This window comes from Podarcis gaigeae, assembly GCF_964106915.1.
Source record: "Podarcis gaigeae genome assembly, chromosome: 4".
In the NCBI taxonomy this organism is placed as follows: Eukaryota; Metazoa; Chordata; class Lepidosauria; order Squamata; family Lacertidae; genus Podarcis; species Podarcis gaigeae.
Genome location: NC_139677.1, coordinates 88312627 through 88330321, shown reverse-complemented (window position 1 = coordinate 88330321; position 17695 = coordinate 88312627). Strand labels below are relative to the sequence as shown.

Below are 17695 nucleotides of genomic sequence, written 5' to 3'. Positions count from 1 at the left end.
AAACGTGATCCACCTGGATCAGGAACCAGCAAGCCACTCCAGCATCCCTGCCAAGAAAACTCCATGGACAAAGAGTGCCTGGCATGCTCTGGTCCATGGGGTCACAAAGAGTTGGACACGACTAAACAAAAACAACAGGAATTTTGCACATACTTTGGGTGCGGGTATAGGGCAACGTCCTCCAGGTATTGCTAGACTACAACTCCCATCATTCCTGACTTTTGGACATGCTAGCTGAGGTTGATGGGAGTTAGAACCCAACATCATCTCGAAGGGCCACACTGGGCAAAAGGGTTATCTGTATCCAACTTGTGTAGACATGAAGTGCAACCACCATCAAATACCTGGCCGTGACTAATGGAAGGTTTGGTTGTGGGTGGTTCTTTCAGTGGTGCTGGGGTTACTAGATGAAAGGCAGTAGCAATACAAACATGTGAAATGAGACAAGGTAGGGCTGGCTTTTGGTTTCAGTTATTTATCATAGGGCTGCACAACGGATCAGGGCCAAGAAGGGAGTAAGGCAGTCATAGACCAGGCATACAGCGTACCTCCCTAAGAACACTTATGGTTCCAGTCATTTGCTCCTAGACACAAGAGCTTTAAATATATTGGGTTGCATCCCATTGCATTATTCTCAGAGTAAACCCAATGAAACAAATGGACTGATTTTTTTTCAGAGTAGACCCACTGAAATAAATGCCCACTGATTGTGGTGTATCAACTCTATGACTTAGTCCGATGCAACTCGTATATCTCAACATATAAACATTCGCCAAGGAAAAATTCTAAACGTTGACAAGGCAGATAGTAGGAATTGCTGCTTGGCAGTGGAACGCCTTTCGTGGGATGGATTATCAAGACTCCTGGCACTCTGGTCCTTGGACATATCTGCAATCGAGACTTAAAGCATTTTAAAATTTCTCCCCAATGATTGCTGGGGATTGTAGTTCTCTGAAGAGGACTACTGATCTTAGCACCCTCACCTAGGATTCTTTGGAGAAACCCTCAGCGTTTAAGCCAATACAGGTTTGTACTGTAGATGCACTCCCAAAGAAATGTTCCAGAACGCCTTCTTGCAATGGAGGAATTTGAAGAAAACACTGTAATGTCACGGTAACATCATGGCTTTCGGATGTGTTCTATTCAGCCTTCCTCTTGTCCGTCCCAAGCGCTTAGTTAACGGAACAGAAATTATTTCTTTTCACTTTAATTAAAGCAATGTAATTGTAGTTTTGTTGTTGTTTATTTAAAGAAAGACCAGTTCATTATTTTTTTAAAAAAAGAAAGTGATCAGAACCTTATTCCTAAATGCTTAATTTGTAAACCTCATTCATCTCAGTGGAATTTACTTCTAAGTGTGCATACATCTGAAGTGTCAAAATATGTGTGCACGTTAGTGGGAGTGTGAAAGAGAGTGAGAGAACAAGAGAGCTCCCTGGCACCAGTAGAACCAGTAATCAAAGTCTTTAATTGTGCGGCTTCTCAAACCATATTTTACGTCTTTTCCTTTCAACGGTTGAGTTGGCCTCCGTGGATGGGGTTAAATAACATCTGCTCAAAATGCCGGTTTTCCCCAGTTAACCAAAAAGAAAAAGAATGGTCAAGATGTGTCTACTACTGCTGCAAAAGTGTCAATTATGATTGAAGAAGAATTGCAGGGGGAGGGGGTTGTAGATAGAACTGATATGGCTTTCACTGGACTGCCAGCTTGGAGGAGGAGTGTTCCCCCCCCCCCACTTTCTTTTTCAGAGAGAAGTCCTTTGTTCCTGTTTTGGCTCAATACACAGTTTCTCCCCAAGCTTCCGGATGAGTTCTGCCAGGTCTTCTGTGTTCTGTGATTTTTCTTCAAGGAGCTCATAACGGAGGCTTGAGATGTCCTGTTTAATTTCTTTCAGCTCACCTATAAGAGAGGGAGAGAGAAGATCAAGGGCTTACGAGAAGAAAAAGGAGAAGCCGGAGATGGGGAGGGGGAGGGGGACAACATTACGAAAAGCCCTGATGAATCAGACCCAAAGGCTCATTTGGTCCGGCAAATACAAACTTACAACCCCCTGGAGCATAGGGAACTGGCTGGCCTCAAACAGGGTTCTGCCACCATTACCTCTAGCTCCCCCTCAGGACGCCAATGATTCTATGATTCTATATATATATTTGTTCTTGGGAGAGTTATAACCCAGAAGCCACGGCAGCTGTTATGCTAGGGTACGCTGCAAATCAAAACAGAAGCATTGTAGCAAAGGTGCCATTTAAGTATGGGCTGGGGGAACCCAACAACTTTGGCTAGCCTTTTAATTCTGCTAACCCGATATTCCAAACGACATCCATTTTGGAAGCCTACCTTCATTGACTTCGTCACTTTCTTTGTCCACCTGAGCTTTCAGTACGTATCGCTTGATAAGACGTTTCATAATTTTCTGGGAAAGAGAAGCAGAAAAGCCTTTCAGATACAGTATTGGCTTGCGCATCCTGATCCTAGACAGCAGTAGTGGCACATGGGGTGAGGCACAGTTGTGTCTGACATAGACCCATAGGGTGGCCGTATTTTGAAAAGCAAAAAAGAGGACACATTTGCTGACTTGCGTGGGGGATCTCTAGGACGACTCTCATTGTCCATACCCATGAAAAAGAGGGCATGTCCGGGGGAAAGAGGACATATGGCAGCCTTGTCACTGGCACTGAGGCAGCTTACCCAGATGAGGGCAGAACAGGGGAGGCAGCAGAGCTAGATAATCCTTTAGGGAAGTCTCAGAAGAGGAGGACTCAGAGCCAGGGGAGTGGTGGTGAGAGACAGGAGACAGGTCAGAGGATGAAAGGAGGAAGCAGAATGGTTGGATGCTGAACAAGCAACAGGCTTGAGTGAGAGAGAGAAGAAGAGGGCTGTGGATAATCCTTCTCTGTTTAGCTGTCAAGTTCTTTACAGTTACTCTGTTAGCATCTAGATCCTACCTGATACTTCCTTTGAGGGTTCCTTAAGCTGTTTAAGTTGAGGTCATCTGAGCTTCTTATACTTGATTCCTTACTTTGACCTAGCTGAAAAACAGAAAGAAAAAAGTACTAGGTGAGGATTGCTTAATAAATCTCTTCTCCCCCCTTTCCCTTCTTACCACATATTTCATTAGAATACTGTACTCCCTCAGCATCGCTCCTATGCACAAGAGAGAGGATTTGGAGATATTTTGGATAAAATAACTCTTAATGGGGGAAGCTGCTGGGGAGAAAATGAAATGTAAATGTTTGCTGAAGAAATGAATGTCTTCAATGAATGTTTAAGGCCATATTCACACCATCTTCTTGAGATACTATAAACAATCATGGCTTGCCCCAAAGAATTCTGGGAGCTATGGTTTGTTAAAGGTGCTGAGAGTTGTTCTCCTCACAGAACTATGATTTCCAGAGTGGTTTAAACAACCAATCCGTCTCTACAGGGAACTACAGCCCTCATAATTCTTTGGAGGAAGCCCGGAGTGGCATCATAGTGATTTAAATGTGTGATGTGAATGGGGCCCAGCTGTGTGCTTCAACAGCAGAAATTACAGAAATCCCATTGCTCCAAGACCAACATGGAAATCCAAAGGACTGGTTGAGGGGGAAGGGAAAGGATTGCTCAACCCCTCCGCCACCCATTCACTGGAATAAAGCTTTTAAATTTTATAAGTAGCCTACAGTGAAGATGGAATCATGCAGGTCATAGAGGGCTGGGGCATTCTTTCTTCTGCAGCATCCCAGAAACACAGATGATCCCTTGGAGCAAAGTTACCTAGTAAAATGTTTTTTGAGGGCTGGCAACTTTTGTGGGTTTATTTACAAGTCTGCCTTGAGATTTTTGCAGTGCAGCTTTCAGGAAGCCAAGTGCCTGTGGGGCCATATGCAAGAATTCCTTTCTTCTAATTGTGGAAAATCTTCTTTTAATTACACAACTAACATGAGCAGACAGTTCTCACAAAACATTTGCTTGGACTGGTTAAGACTTGTTACAGCAATGTCTGGACCGATTCCTGGATTTCAGTTGTGTAAGCAAGCCATACCAAGATAACTTTATGTTGCCTTTCAGAATGTGACCACTTGGTGGCAAGCGATGCTCAGCTTCTAAAGAAGCCTTTTATTCTCTCACAGGAGCTGGAAGGCTGCAGCGAAGGTTTATATCAGCAGAATTGGACAGATAAGTAATAGCCATTCATTTTACCCGCAGGAGTGAATCATCGGATTTGGGGAGCTGATAAACATTCTTTGTGAAGATGCAGAAACGCTCAGGCTGAGCTCTTATTAGAACATCTACACATCCTAACTATTGACTTTAGCCTTTTTTCCTGAAAAGGTGAGGCAGGGGGAATCAGACAGCAGAGAATAAGCGTTTTTATAGAGCTTATCTTCCTCTGGTTCTTATCCCCTGCCCTTCTCTATTACTTTGGGTTGTATGCATGAGCAGAATGACTTTCATGAGCGCAACAGAACTTTCCCTCCATCTCTTCCTCCTGTGCAACCCGCAAATCTGCTACGGGAGTTCCCCTAAGTCTCTGGAGCACATTTGAGGGAAGTGCTGGTGGTGTTGGTGGTAGGAGAAGTTCCACTGCACTTGCATAAGTTTGCAGGTGTTTTTCTGCTTATGAAATGACTTAGGGGGATTCAACCTTACGCACCCTGGATGGTTAAGTCCAGTCAAATTCGACTATGGAATTTGACAGCAATACACTGCCCAAAGATTTTCCTGCTTACAGAATGTCCTTTTACTACGCCTATTTATAGGGTAGTCTTGTGTCCCAACATTACAGAGTCCTCTTTTGGAAGATCTGTCGGGGGCAGTCATCTAGTTGAAGGGCTGTCCACCTCAATTCTGTTTCAAAGATGAAGAACCATCATAATGTCTATGGTGACACGTTTTGCATTCTGTTTCCCTTATAGTCATTATTTCCAAAATTGCACGTATACACATAAATTAGCAAATGCAAATTCTGTGCAAACTGATACCACCTTCTGATTTCTGTGTTTTTTGGTGATTCATACATGGCCACCCTACCTAATTAGGAGTTTCCTCCCAATTGTATAAGTTGCAGGTACGAAATAGATATATGTTAACATGGGCAAAAAGGATGCCCTGGTCACTCGATCTAAGATTTTCTTAGCAGAAATTGCTATCCTGCTGATGTGGACAATAATCCTGAACCTTCAGTATTCTACATAATTTTACTTTCCACTTAGCGGCAGAAATGATGGAAAGTTGCACAGATAAACTCCTCTTCAAGTTAGTTGGGGGGAGGGATCTAGAGATCAAATGCATATGTCCATACAGATATGAATGCATGTTGTCAAGTGCAGATCTGCTGTCAGCCCTGCAATACTGTGGTCTAAACCACTGAGCCTCTTGGGCTTGCTGATCGGAAGGTCGGTGGTTCAAATCCGTGTGACGGGGTGAGCTCCTGTTACTCTGTCCCAGCTCCCGCCAACCTAGCAGTTCAAAAGCATGCCAGTGCAAGTAGATAAATAGGTACCGCAGCGGCGGGAAGGTAAATGGCGTTCCCATGCGCTCTGGCACTCGTCATGGTCCTCTGTGCGCCAGTAGCGGTTTAGTCATGCTAGCCACAAGACCCGGAAAGCTGCCTGTGGACAAACGCCGGCTCTCTTGGCCTGAAAGGGAGACGAGCGCCGCAACCCCATAGTCACCTTTGACTGGACTTAACCATCCAGGGGTCCTTTACCTTTACCTTACTCTTGGGTAATATGCACATTCCAATCCATAACTAGTAAAATGAGTCAGCAGGCAGTGCTGTTCTCTGGGATATCTGTTTGTGTGTTCAAAGCTAAGCCCACAGACATCCCTTCCTGCACATACGACCATTGGTTTAGGTTCCACATTTCCACCACAATAGATACCACAGAGGCAATTCACACTCCAGACTTCAAAACTGTAATCAAGAGAAATGAAGGATGCTTTTCTCTCTACCAAGAACCCCCCTGGCAGCATTTGCTAACTCAAGACTACATTTAGAAACCCTGCCGCCAGCAGAGCCAGGCTGGGCTAGGTGCTTGGACACCTCCACACTCCCTCCAGCATAGCAGATCCAGAATTTGGATTGCTCTGCCCGTTTCTAAAATTGCAGCCATCAAATTAACTTTGTAAGTTAGGGAATTTCTACCAGAAACCCTTGAAAGAAAACAACCCTTTTATTTAGTAGTGCAGGTCTGGCACGAATTGCCCTCCTCCAATGGAGTCATGCATTGCATAAAGTTGTTTACAATTCCAGAATGCGGTGGGTTTACTCCATTGCGAAGTTACCTTATTCATCTCAGCGTCTTCCTGGAAACCTTTTCTATTGCAAAACAACAATTTAAAAACCCACTTCTTTATTCTGAGCGACAAGTAAATCAGAGATTTGGGGCTAGGCACTAGGTTGAACGGCACCGGGAGCGTTCTGCCCTCCTCAAAATAGGAGAACCACAGTTTTGCTCTTGCAAACTTCCATTCCACATCAGCATCATCCTGGAAGGCAGAGAAAAGAGTTAAGCAGTGGTCATGTGAAATGATACGCAAAAGTTGTTTTGCTGGATGCTCAGACTCCAGCTAGACTCCTGCGCTGAACTAAACTGCAGGAAATAACAGTAACACTACTTCATAGGAAGAGCTCGCCTGGATCAGACAACGGGCAGATTGAGGTTCTACTTGTGTTCAGCCCATTTCTGACTGTGATCAGCTGGGTGGCTGGAAGAAGCTCACTGGCAGGTCATGATTCTACGGAATTGGACTTGAACACAGTCTAATGTAGTTGAACTTAGGTTCCATTGAAATCCATAGGACAAATTAATACTGGCTTAGCTCAAGTCCTGTTGAAATAATGGAACTTTTAAGCAACTCGGGGTTGTAACCAGTGCTAGTCCTACTGAGAGTTTGTTTTTTGATCATGAATTTATATTTGTTCTGAAAAATTGTACTGATTTAATAAAGCAGGGATGGAATACCTGTGGCCCTCCAGATGCCACTGGACTATAATTCCTAATATACTTTGACCACTGCCCATGCTGGCTGGGGCTGAGGGGAGCTGGGAGCCCGACCACATCATTACTCAATGATGACTGAGTAAGCTAAAGGTAGTTCAAAAGAGCATTATTACCTCAATCTCTTGGAATGAGCTGTTGATCATCGCGATAAGCATGTTCAACAGAACAATAACCATGGTGACGTTATAAACCCCATAAAGGACATAACCAATGTTCTCAATAAATTTGTGCCTATAGTTTATGACAACTGATTTCACTTCTGAGAGTCCAAATATTGCCCAGAACAAAGTCTTGAAGCTTTCTTCCACTCTGAAAGAAAGAAAAATAAATCCCAGAAACATGAACGTAACAGTGGAGTAAAATATCTGTAAAAGCTGAGTATGGGACCATCCAGGCTTGCCCTTGCCCCACTTTTCCCCCTGACTATTACTGCTGAATCAGAGCAAACATCAATCGGATTTTCTCCAGATTGCTGTTTGCTCTGATACATCGCTTAAGACTGGGTTTTCCTGGAGAAAGAGGCAGGGCAAGGGCAAAACCACTCAGACCCAGGCCTATAAAGTGCAAGAGAAGCGGAAAACCTCAGACCCATGCTTTCTAGGCATGGAACAAGCCCTATGTTGGCACCAACTTGCCTCCAATTCATGATCATAGAATCAAAGTTGGAAGGACCCTCAAGGGCCATCTAGTCCAACCCCCTGCAATGCAGGAATCTCAGCTAAAGCATCCATGACAGATGGCCATGCAACCTCTGCTTAAAAACCTCCAAGGAAGGAGAGTCCACAACCTCCCGAGGGAGAGTGTTCCACTGTCAAACAGCTCGTACTGTCAGAAGATTCTTCCTGATGTTTAGTTGGAATTTCCTTTCTTGTAACTTGAATCCATTGGTATGGATCCTACTCTCCAGAGCAAGAGAAAAGAAGTTTGCTCCAACATCCATGTGACAGCCCTTGAAGATGGCTATCATATCTCCTCTAACTCTCCTCTTTTCCTGGCTAAACACACCAGCTCCATCAACCATTCCTCATAAGGCTTGGTTACTAGACTCTTGATCATCTTGGTTGCCCTCCCCTGCACATGTTAATGGCGCAGGAAAATCAGGCATGTCATGATAATGTTAAAAATGTCCACATTTTAAATGTTCAAACAGGGCATGATCAACCTCTGCTTTGCACAAAAACCATCAGGGACAACGTGCAATGGAAGTAGCTGCAGTCGATATATACTTTAGCATGCACAAGCATAATTTAAATTTTAATGGACCTAGTGACATATATGGACACTAGCAACTAAACTATGCAGCACTGACTAAAGATGTCTACATCACACTCTTGTTATGCACAACAAACTGACCTTGTCCTAATACATCTCGCATAGGAGGAGTGCATTATGTATTTATGCAAACTAAATAATATAAAAAAGGACCTAATCTATAATTCAAAGCAGGTGCTTCTATTTGCTGGTTGTTGCAGCTGTTCAGAGCTACCATAGCCACTGCTTTTGGGAGTGACATCTGAACTGATCCTGGTAGTCCGTCTGGACTAGTAGAAATCAAAGGATTGCCCCAAAGGGATAACCAGCACTTTCATTGAATGCGCCAATCACCATGAATCCATTAACATGGAAGTGCCTTTAGAATTACTTTATAGTAAATGTGCTTGGCATTTAGATGCATCACTACTGCTAGCTTAGGAAAGATGGTTGGTAAATCAATATTTAAGAATTGCAGACCATAGCTAACCATGGCCATAGTTTGGATACTTAACATTACAACAGCGAATGCGCTTAAATCCGACTGATTGCCTTCCAACAAAATCATCTACACTTACTACAGCAAAAGCAGATTTCAACATTTACTTACGTAGTGAAGGCTTCGTTTTGCTTTGCCCCCAGGTAGTAAGAGTAGAGATTAAACATTCCTATCATGAAGGCCACAAAAACCATGATAAATATGACCATGAACTTGAATATGTCTTTCACAGTTCTGCCAAGCGATATCTGTAGAGGTCCGAAGCTTTCATTGGCTGGCAGAATATAGGCAATTCTTGAGAAGCTTAAGACCACAGCGATTGCATACAGGCCTTCAGATATGATTTGAGGGTCTGATGGATCCCAGTCTATTCTTGCTGTAAAAAACAAACAAAAGAAAACCCACAAGAACATCTGTTTAATGTTTTGATATATGTTTCCATATTTAGCTGCCCAAACGTTAAGCCAATGTCTGGAGATCTTGCTGTGCATCCCCTTGCTATCAGAAGTAAAGCGCTTGTGAACAAGAGAGAGAAGCACCATTCAGAGGGATGTCAACACAGAGAGACAACAACAAAATGGCTGCTGCTTTGTGACATTACCCACATGCCGTTTCTGTGGCTATTCATGTATGAACTGCAGCCCCTATTTAGGGCTGGGAAATATCAGCTTTTCAACATTGCAATATATCACCAGTCGAATATCGCAATATAGATACAGATACATCATGATGTTGAAAAGCGGAGGGAGGAACAAGCTGCATCGGGCCTGGTCCCATGAGGCACCGGGGTGAAATCGCCTCAGCTCCCTCAGTGGGAGTGGCAGTGGATTCACCCTGGCCAGGGTGAACGCCAGCTTGTTCCTCCATGTGCCGGGTGCTGGAGGGAGTCCCTCTGCTGTCAGTGCCTGGCGCACCGAGGGAAAAACAAGACTCGGGAGAAGGTGCCATCACGGTCTAGCCTTCAAACTGGTCCTGGGCAATGTATTGATACACCATTGCCCAGCCCACTCCTACTAATGGTTTTGCATACCTCTGGTTTTTGACATTTCAGTGTCTCGTTGTTCTTATTATTTTTTAAAAAGTGTTGGTTCATTTAATTTTATGACTATGCAGTTACCTGGCTTTACATTAAGATTAATATAAAAAAGGAGAGAGATGAAATAAACAAATGAACAATTCTGTTCACAGTTATCTTTTTATTAATCATTCTTTCTTCATTTTGAAATACAGGTAACTTGGCAAAATAAGAATAAATAAATAGAAAGGGAGTGGAAACGGGGGGTGGTCATCTAGGAAACAAGACTTTGGGGATCCCACTCATAATTGAACCCAATGTGTTTTGACTATATGCAAATTTGGCTTATGTGCTACCCCTAGAATGTAACCCCTGTGTAGGTTGAGAGTCACCTCTATTACAAAACAACAACAACATACAAACTGCATTGTGAAAGATAGAATCATAGAACTGTAGAATAGGGAAGGACCCTGAGGGCCATCTAGTCCAACCCCCTGCAATGCAGGAATCTCAACTGAAGCATCCATGACAGATGGCCATTCAACCTCTGCTTAAAAACCTCCAATGAAACTAAAAACCTAACAGCTCTCAAATTCATCCATTGCAACTGCAGTGGGTTCAGAATTATATTGCTTAGGAAGTGAAGAGCAGATCCTCCACTGTTATAAATTGCCATTGCTTCCTAGAAACTGGTGGTGGAGCCTGAAATCCTATACAGTGGTAACTCAGGTTACATACACTTCAGGTTACATACACTTCAGGTTACAGACTCCGCTAACCCAGAAATAGTGCTCCAGGTTAAGAACTTTGCTTCAGGATGAGAATAATAATAATAATAATAATTTATTATTTATACCCCGCCCATCTGGCTGGGCCTCCCCAGCCACTCTGGGCGGCTTCCATAAAAACCAAAAATACAGTAAAATACAGAAATCGTGCTCTGGCGGCATGGCAGCAGCAGGAGGCCCCATTAGCTAAAGTGGTGGTTCAGGTTAAGAACAGTTTCAGGTTAAGTATGGACCTCAGGAACAAATTAAGTACTTAACCCAAGGTACCACTGTACACGCCTATCTGAGAGAAAGTCCTGCTGAACTCTGTGAGGCTTACTTCTGAGTAGACATGCAGAGGACTGCACTGGCTATTGCTTTTCTGTCCAGCACACATCACTTTATCTCACTGTAACAACTCCTGAATGTTCATAACCTCTCGATTTTACGTGAAGAAACTAGTTATACAGTAAGGGGGGTGTATAAACTGCAGCTAAAAATGAACATTCCAGTATCTTCATTTGAATTACAACCTGCTCTATAAGCCCAGAGCAACTTACAGCACTCTTTCTACATATTAATAGTTATGTTCCCAAAAGGGTTCACAATATAAGGAAATCAAATGGTTTAAGGATAAAAAATAAGCTAAATAATTTTAAAAATATTTATTAATAAAAATAGTAATAATGATGTTGTAAACATAAAAAACTGATGTGTTTATGTATAGCTATATAACATCACAACTACATCAGTCCATAAAGCCATCCAAAGGATAGCGTCATTCCCATCGAGGCATTTTCTTCAAGCAGAAGAAAATTATTTTTATAGGATATATTAGGAAAGAAAATTAATATGAAACCCGCTGCTGCCTTGCCAGGCAGGAGTTGTAAGCTCACTGAAAGTAACTGAAAATCTCCACCACTTGCATGGGTTGTGAAAAGAAGAGGACATGCAGCTCAGTAGTAATGAATTCCCCAGGTAGATTATATGCAGACAAGAACTCATGGTGGAAAGCCTATAAGGCTCAACCATGTGAGAGGTCCCTCAGGAGAAAAAAAGACTATTGTATTATAAGCTCTAAATGAAAACATTTTATCCCACAATGGCCTTACATGTGAAAAGGATCATGGGGGTCTTAATAGACAACAAACTTAACATGTTCTACCCAGACACTGAGGTCCAGCACCAAGGGCCTTCTGGCGGTTCCCTCACTGCGAGAAGCCAAGTTACAGTGAACCAGGCAGAGGGCCTTCTCAGTAGTGGCGCCATCCCTGTGGAATGCCCTCCCACCAGATGTCAAAGAGAACAACAACTACCAGACTTTTAGAAGACATCTGAAGGCAGCCCTGTTTAGGGAAGCTTTTAATGTTTGATGTATTATAGTATTTTAATATTTTTTTGGAAGCCGCCCAGAGTGGCTGGGGAAGCGGGGTATAAATAATAAATTATTATTATTATTATTATTATTATTATTATTATTATTATTATTATTATTATTATATGAGTCAACGGTGTGATGGAGTAGCAAAAAGAGGTAACACTATTCTTGGCTGCATCAACAGAAGTCCAGGGATGTAATCAAGGGAAGTAATAGTACCACTCTATTCTGCCCTGGTCAGATAACACCTAGAGTTCTGTGTCCAGTTCTGGGTGCCACAATTTCAGAAGGATATTGATGAGTTGGAACGTGTGCAGAAGAGGGTGTGCAGAAGATGATCAAGGGTCTGGAACCCAAGCCTTATGAGGAATGGTTGAGGGGGTTGGGTATGTTTTGCCTGGATAAGAGGAGACATGAGAGGAGATATGACAGCCATCTTCAAATATCTCAAGGCCCGTCACATGGAAGATGGAGCAAGCCAGTTTTCTCCTTATCGGGAGAGTAGAACCCAAACTGGAAGAGTTCTCCTTTGCTCAGACAACACAAATCTCAATGGTTCATAAACTCACCCAAAGTGTAGTATTTTATACTGGGAGGCAATGTCACCGTTTTCAAGTTCTTCATATCCACACCTGCATCGATCATGCTCTGGGCTCTGGAAGCATGCCAAAATGCCATGAACCTCGCAATGAACGAAGCTGCAAAAATAGCTAGCATCCCGAAATCCAGCATATTCCACAACTCAAACAGGTATTCCTTGGGACCTTGGGACCAAATCTCTTTACACTCGGACCATATCATACCTAGAGGAGGAAAGAAGAGAGCACACACAGCATTAGCTTTACATAAAATGTCATAGAAAAACGTCAAATATATCTGTTTGAGTTCCGTGTCTTGAGAAGTAGAGATACCTGCTTTAAAAAATGAAAGCCAAGTTCTTATTTTATTTATACAAGAAATATTCCACCCATTGCTTTGTGGGACACCATCGGGAGAAGAAAAGCCTATGGACTAAACCCTACGCAAATCTGGAGTATAGAGTCCCTAAGATGGTTGGATGGTGCCTTGTACGCCTCCTTCCGGCAACTCCTGCAGCTAAGCTGGTACCAAACATATTGCTCTCCTTTCCTTTGGACCACATTAGCAAGGCTGAAAAGTGGGGTGTTGTCATCTGGGCAGCCCAGGACTTCCATACACACTGCCTAGGCTTCTGCGCAGGGAGGTCAGTTCAGTGCTGCTAACGCAGTAAAAACAACGCGGGAGGCAGCAGTTATGAGTTCCTGGTTACTGCAGCCACAGCAGGCGCTGTGATCCTGCAGCTCTTCACCCCCCGGAGGTTCGTTCCACTGTCTCTCAAGACAGATACCAACAAATTCTATTCAGGTTCCCTATTCATTATGTAAAAATGGTGGGGTGGCAATTGGCTTTGCGGAGAGTTGTCAAATTGCAAGCTGGGTATCGGCACTCTAGCTTTGAATTTACCAGCGCAGCAGGAGATGTATGTGGCGGCTATGGGTTTTCATACACCAACAGCTTTTATCAGCACCCCTTCTATAGCAAACACTGGTGAGAGAGGCCAGTTTACTAGCAATCCTGGAATGGCAGAGCGTGTCACAACCTCCCTCCCTGCTAGATTTGCCAAGGTGAGCTGTGCCTCCCCAGGGATGATCATTCAAATAAGGTTTCTGGTGTAGTGAATTCGTAAAGAAGCGATGTTTAGAGCCTAGCAACTGACCATGCCATTTCTGACTGCTGTGACTTGGGAGCAGAGCTTTGCTGCAGAAGCTGATATGAGCTGAGAGCTAGTGTGTGGAGAGAGAGAGAGAGAGAGAGAGAGAGAGAGAGAGAGAGAGAGAGAATTGAGCATAGAGGCCAGCCTCTGAACAATGAGCTTCTCATTCTTCTACCACCCTACACTACTTAAGAATAGTGCATGTTTCATGCAGTTGGGATCCCTTTTGAATTTAATATTTAATTCAACACTGGGCCACCTTGAGCAACTGAACCCAAAAAGCACCCCCTGCTGTTAGGTAAAGGTAAAGGTACCCCTGCCCGTACGGTCCAGTCGTGTCCGACTCTAGGGTTGTGCGCCCATCTCACTTAAGAGGCCAGGGGCCAGCGCTGTCCGGAGACACTTCCGGGTCATGTGGCCAGCGTGACAAAGCTGCATCTGGCGAGCCAGTGCAGCGCACGGAAACGCCGTTTACCTTCCCGCCAGTAAGCGGTCCCTATTTATCTACTTGCACCCGGGGGTGCTTTCGAACTGCTAGGTTGGCAGGCGCTGGGACCGAAAGGCGGGAGCGCACCCCGCCGCGGGGATTCAAACCGCTGACCTTTCGATCGGCAAGTCCTAGGCACTGAGGCTTTTACCCACAGCGCCACCCGCATCCCTGCTGTTACCATACAGCAAAAGAGGAAGATATCTTAACCAAAGTTGGAAAAGATTTGGGACAAGCTGCATCTGCCTTCTCCTGCAGCTGGAAGTGTAAAGGTGCTGCACAGATCTTCAGCTCGCTATGAGTTTTAGATGGCATTTCAAACGAATGAATGTGTGTTATAATTATTATCCTATGTTTGTGACTGTGTGCATTTCTCCACAATTTATACAGCTTTCAGATATCTACTTGCTCCTTCATGTCTCTCACAGTGCTCGGTTCATTAACTTTTTATTACATTTTATAGTAGCTTCTAATGCATAACACCTAATCAACCAGAAATGCTATCTCCTACCAATTTGGATTTCTCTGATGTTGCATGTTAGTAATCTCCAGTGCTCACTGACAATATCTGAATACCCTTATTAGCATCAAGTTACTGTCTTGCCTGCTAACTATCAACTTTCTTTTTAAAAATTGGCTTTAAAAGATTTAATTCTTATTTTAGATAATGCAGCCAGAAATGATTGGTTTCATTTGATGTAACATGCTGTCACTTCTATAGAACACTTCCCTGAATTTTCGGCACTTTCAAAGTAACATGCCACCTCTTTTTTCTGCATAAGGCTTAGAAGAAGGAAACAGAAGGTGTGTTCCTTTTCTTTCTTTCTTTTAGCTATAACAAGAGTAACATGTGTACACATTGAAACTTGCACCCCCTTTTTCTAGGCTTCTGAAATGTAAATTTTAAATGAATTAATAACAACCTGTCATCTGTACGGTGCTGGGTGCTTTAAGATGTGACAATCAACTGTGTTTTCTGAGGTGAATTGTCTTCTCTATAACCAAGAAAGTAGGAGCTGGGTTTTGGAACCAGGTTAATTGGCAGAGACTTAACAGATCTGATTCAGAATGTGTTTGCTTGTATGAATAAGTAAATCATCTGATATAATCAGAGCATTCTGAAAATGCAGCTCAAATGTTCCTTGTTTGGTGTGCTAACACATAAATGCATGTGTTTCATGAAAATCACCAAAGAGGAAAGGAAGGAAGAACGCTGTGGCATTTTCCACCCACAACCTATGAATGAATGTGGAATTCAACAAGACTTCACTTTGTGTCTCGTACTTCACCACTATAAGAGAAAAGAGTCCTAACAGACACACTGTCCTCTGCTATTGTTGCAAGACACAGCTTTGCGATATGTTTTTTACCTATTACCCATGAGATAATCAGCAACTCCATCCACGAGAAGCATGAAGTTTTCATCCTGAACAGCTGTTTTCCATCCGTTCTGCTTTCATTGGGCTTCAGTTTGGTGCCATCAAACCTGTCTGCCGCATTCATGACCAGCAAACCAAGGAAAATGGTGAAAGAGGCTGCATGTGCCACAAATTTCATAAAGGGTCCGCGCATTATTCTACCCAACTGCAAAAATAAAAAAGAGATATTTTAAAGATCACATCATTCCCCCACCAAAATAAATTTACCTTGAGAAGGCTGCTATAGAAAAGAAACAACAGTCAGGCACAGCAAAGAAACAGGAGAGAATGCTTTGCATAAAATAATTACCCCTTAATGCTATTTCTAATTAGCCTTCTGCAGTTTTCTGTACTTCCATACATCCTGTATGTTGCTCAAATTGCCCAGGGACTTCAGGATTACAGCAGTGCAGGGGACAGAGGAATAGAAATGCCAGGTGATGCTATGGCAAAATGGTTGCTGCCACCTTCGAGGTGGGAACCACAGATTGAAGAAACACAGCTGGGGAAGGGGCATAACTGAGAGGTAAAGCACATGAGTCCCGTGCGAGAGTCCCTAAGTGCAATCTCTGGCATCTTCAGGGATGGCTGGCAAAGACTTCTGTCTGTAAGCATGGAGACCTGCTGCCAACCAGCATGGACAATATTGGTTTAGATGAGCCAGAGTTTTGACTTGGTATAAAAGCAGTTTCCTATGTTTCAATGACCACAGTGTGGTCAGGCAATGGTCCACTTACAGGGCATCCCTCTCCAACTCACGTTAAGGATAATGGTTTAAATTCCTGAAAAGGGAATGTTTACTTATGTTAGATTACTGTGTACTTTTAACATGGGGGATTTCCTTTGGCAGTAGTTCTCAAGAGATTGGCTGACTGTGAGTCACATGAGAGAGGCATTCTATTCTGTTGTGACCGTTATTCCATTAACTGTCGTTTTTAACTTCTCTCTCTGTTTTCTCTCTGTGTGTGAGGGAGAATGGCTGCTGAAAGAAACTTCTCAGGAATCTGCTGTGGATAGTGTGTGTCTCTGAGATACATCTGAAGTGAAACAAACAGAGGAAGATCCCTAAACATTAATAGGGAGAAACCCGTGCAGGAGCTTCATGTAAGGAACAAAGAGAATACTGTTGAGTTGAAAGTAAAAACCTTACGTAAGAAACATCAAAGACTTCCATCTACAATTCAAGTGAGAACATACCCTTGTTTGACTAAGCATGTGATTGTAAATATATTCTCAGTTATATGTTTATGAAAGTAAAGTTCTTTTGAATTGGACATTGTCTTTACAAAGAAGCTATCAATCACCTAGAAGAGTTATTAAGCTTCCTAGCTGCAAGCTACTCTGTTACTTTGCATATCATCGAAATTTATTTTTTATATATACACAGCAACCCAGGAGAGGGCCAGGCTGTGACACTTGTGTGTGACAGGAGTGAATCATGGGAAAACTGCTTCCCTTACCCTCTGCCTCAGACAGAGTCTAGACCAGCCTTTCTCAACCTTGGGGCCCCAGATGTTGTTGGACTACAACTCCCATCATCCCTAGCTAGCAAGACCAGAGCTCAGAGATGATGGGAGTTGTAGTCCAACAACATCTGGGGACCCAAGGCTGAGAAACCAACAATAACTCCAGGAGGACCTTAGCCAAAGAAGTGGAGTGGAACCCTGTGTAGACTTTCAGCACCAAAAACCACCCAGCCCCCCCAAGAACGCTGTCTGCCCCTGATGATGCCACACACACCAGACCCCCACCTGGACCCCTGACTATCTTCCTTCGCCTGCAGCCCTCCCAGGAGCAGAGGTGTCATTGCTGGCCTGGCAAGAAGTCCAGAGCTGGCACAGATGTACTTGGCTGGCAGTCAGAGGGCTTCACTTCCTGGGCTGTAATTGGGAGGAGCCAGAGTAGGACCTGGTGCCCATTGGGATGTGGCAGATGTCCAGGAAGGGGGAAGAGCTGCCTGAGAAGAGCTATACATCCCAGTCTTTTGAGAGATTAGAGCTCCCTGCCAGGCTCTGGGGAACTGAAGGCAGACAGCTTCTTGGGTAATAAGGGTGTCAGGGCATGGCTTAAAAATGACAAATGCAGATCAATGTGAGCAAGTGTGAAGTGATTCACCAAACAGCAAAAAGGTCCTAACTCCAAATGTATGCTAATGGAG

General features: G+C 43.5%; 1 protein-coding gene across 1 annotated transcript in view; it reads right to left on the bottom strand.

Moving 5' to 3' along the window:
- Window positions 1–459: 459 nt before the first annotated feature.
- The window catches only part of TRPC6 (transient receptor potential cation channel subfamily C member 6), a 64753-nt gene continuing 47517 nt past the window's right edge, over window positions 460–17695 (bottom strand). Inside the window, exons 5-12 of the mRNA XM_083736384.1 lie at window positions 15490–15703; window positions 12470–12703; window positions 8852–9116; window positions 7104–7299; window positions 6272–6475; window positions 2947–3030; window positions 2339–2414; window positions 460–1900 (exon numbers count right to left, since the gene is read on the bottom strand). Coding sequence (XP_083592510.1) covers window positions 1746–1900; window positions 2339–2414; window positions 2947–3030; window positions 6272–6475; window positions 7104–7299; window positions 8852–9116; window positions 12470–12703; window positions 15490–15703 — 1428 coding nt within the window. The 3' untranslated portion in view covers window positions 460–1745. The remainder of the gene's footprint in view (window positions 1901–2338; window positions 2415–2946; window positions 3031–6271; window positions 6476–7103; window positions 7300–8851; window positions 9117–12469; window positions 12704–15489; window positions 15704–17695) is intronic.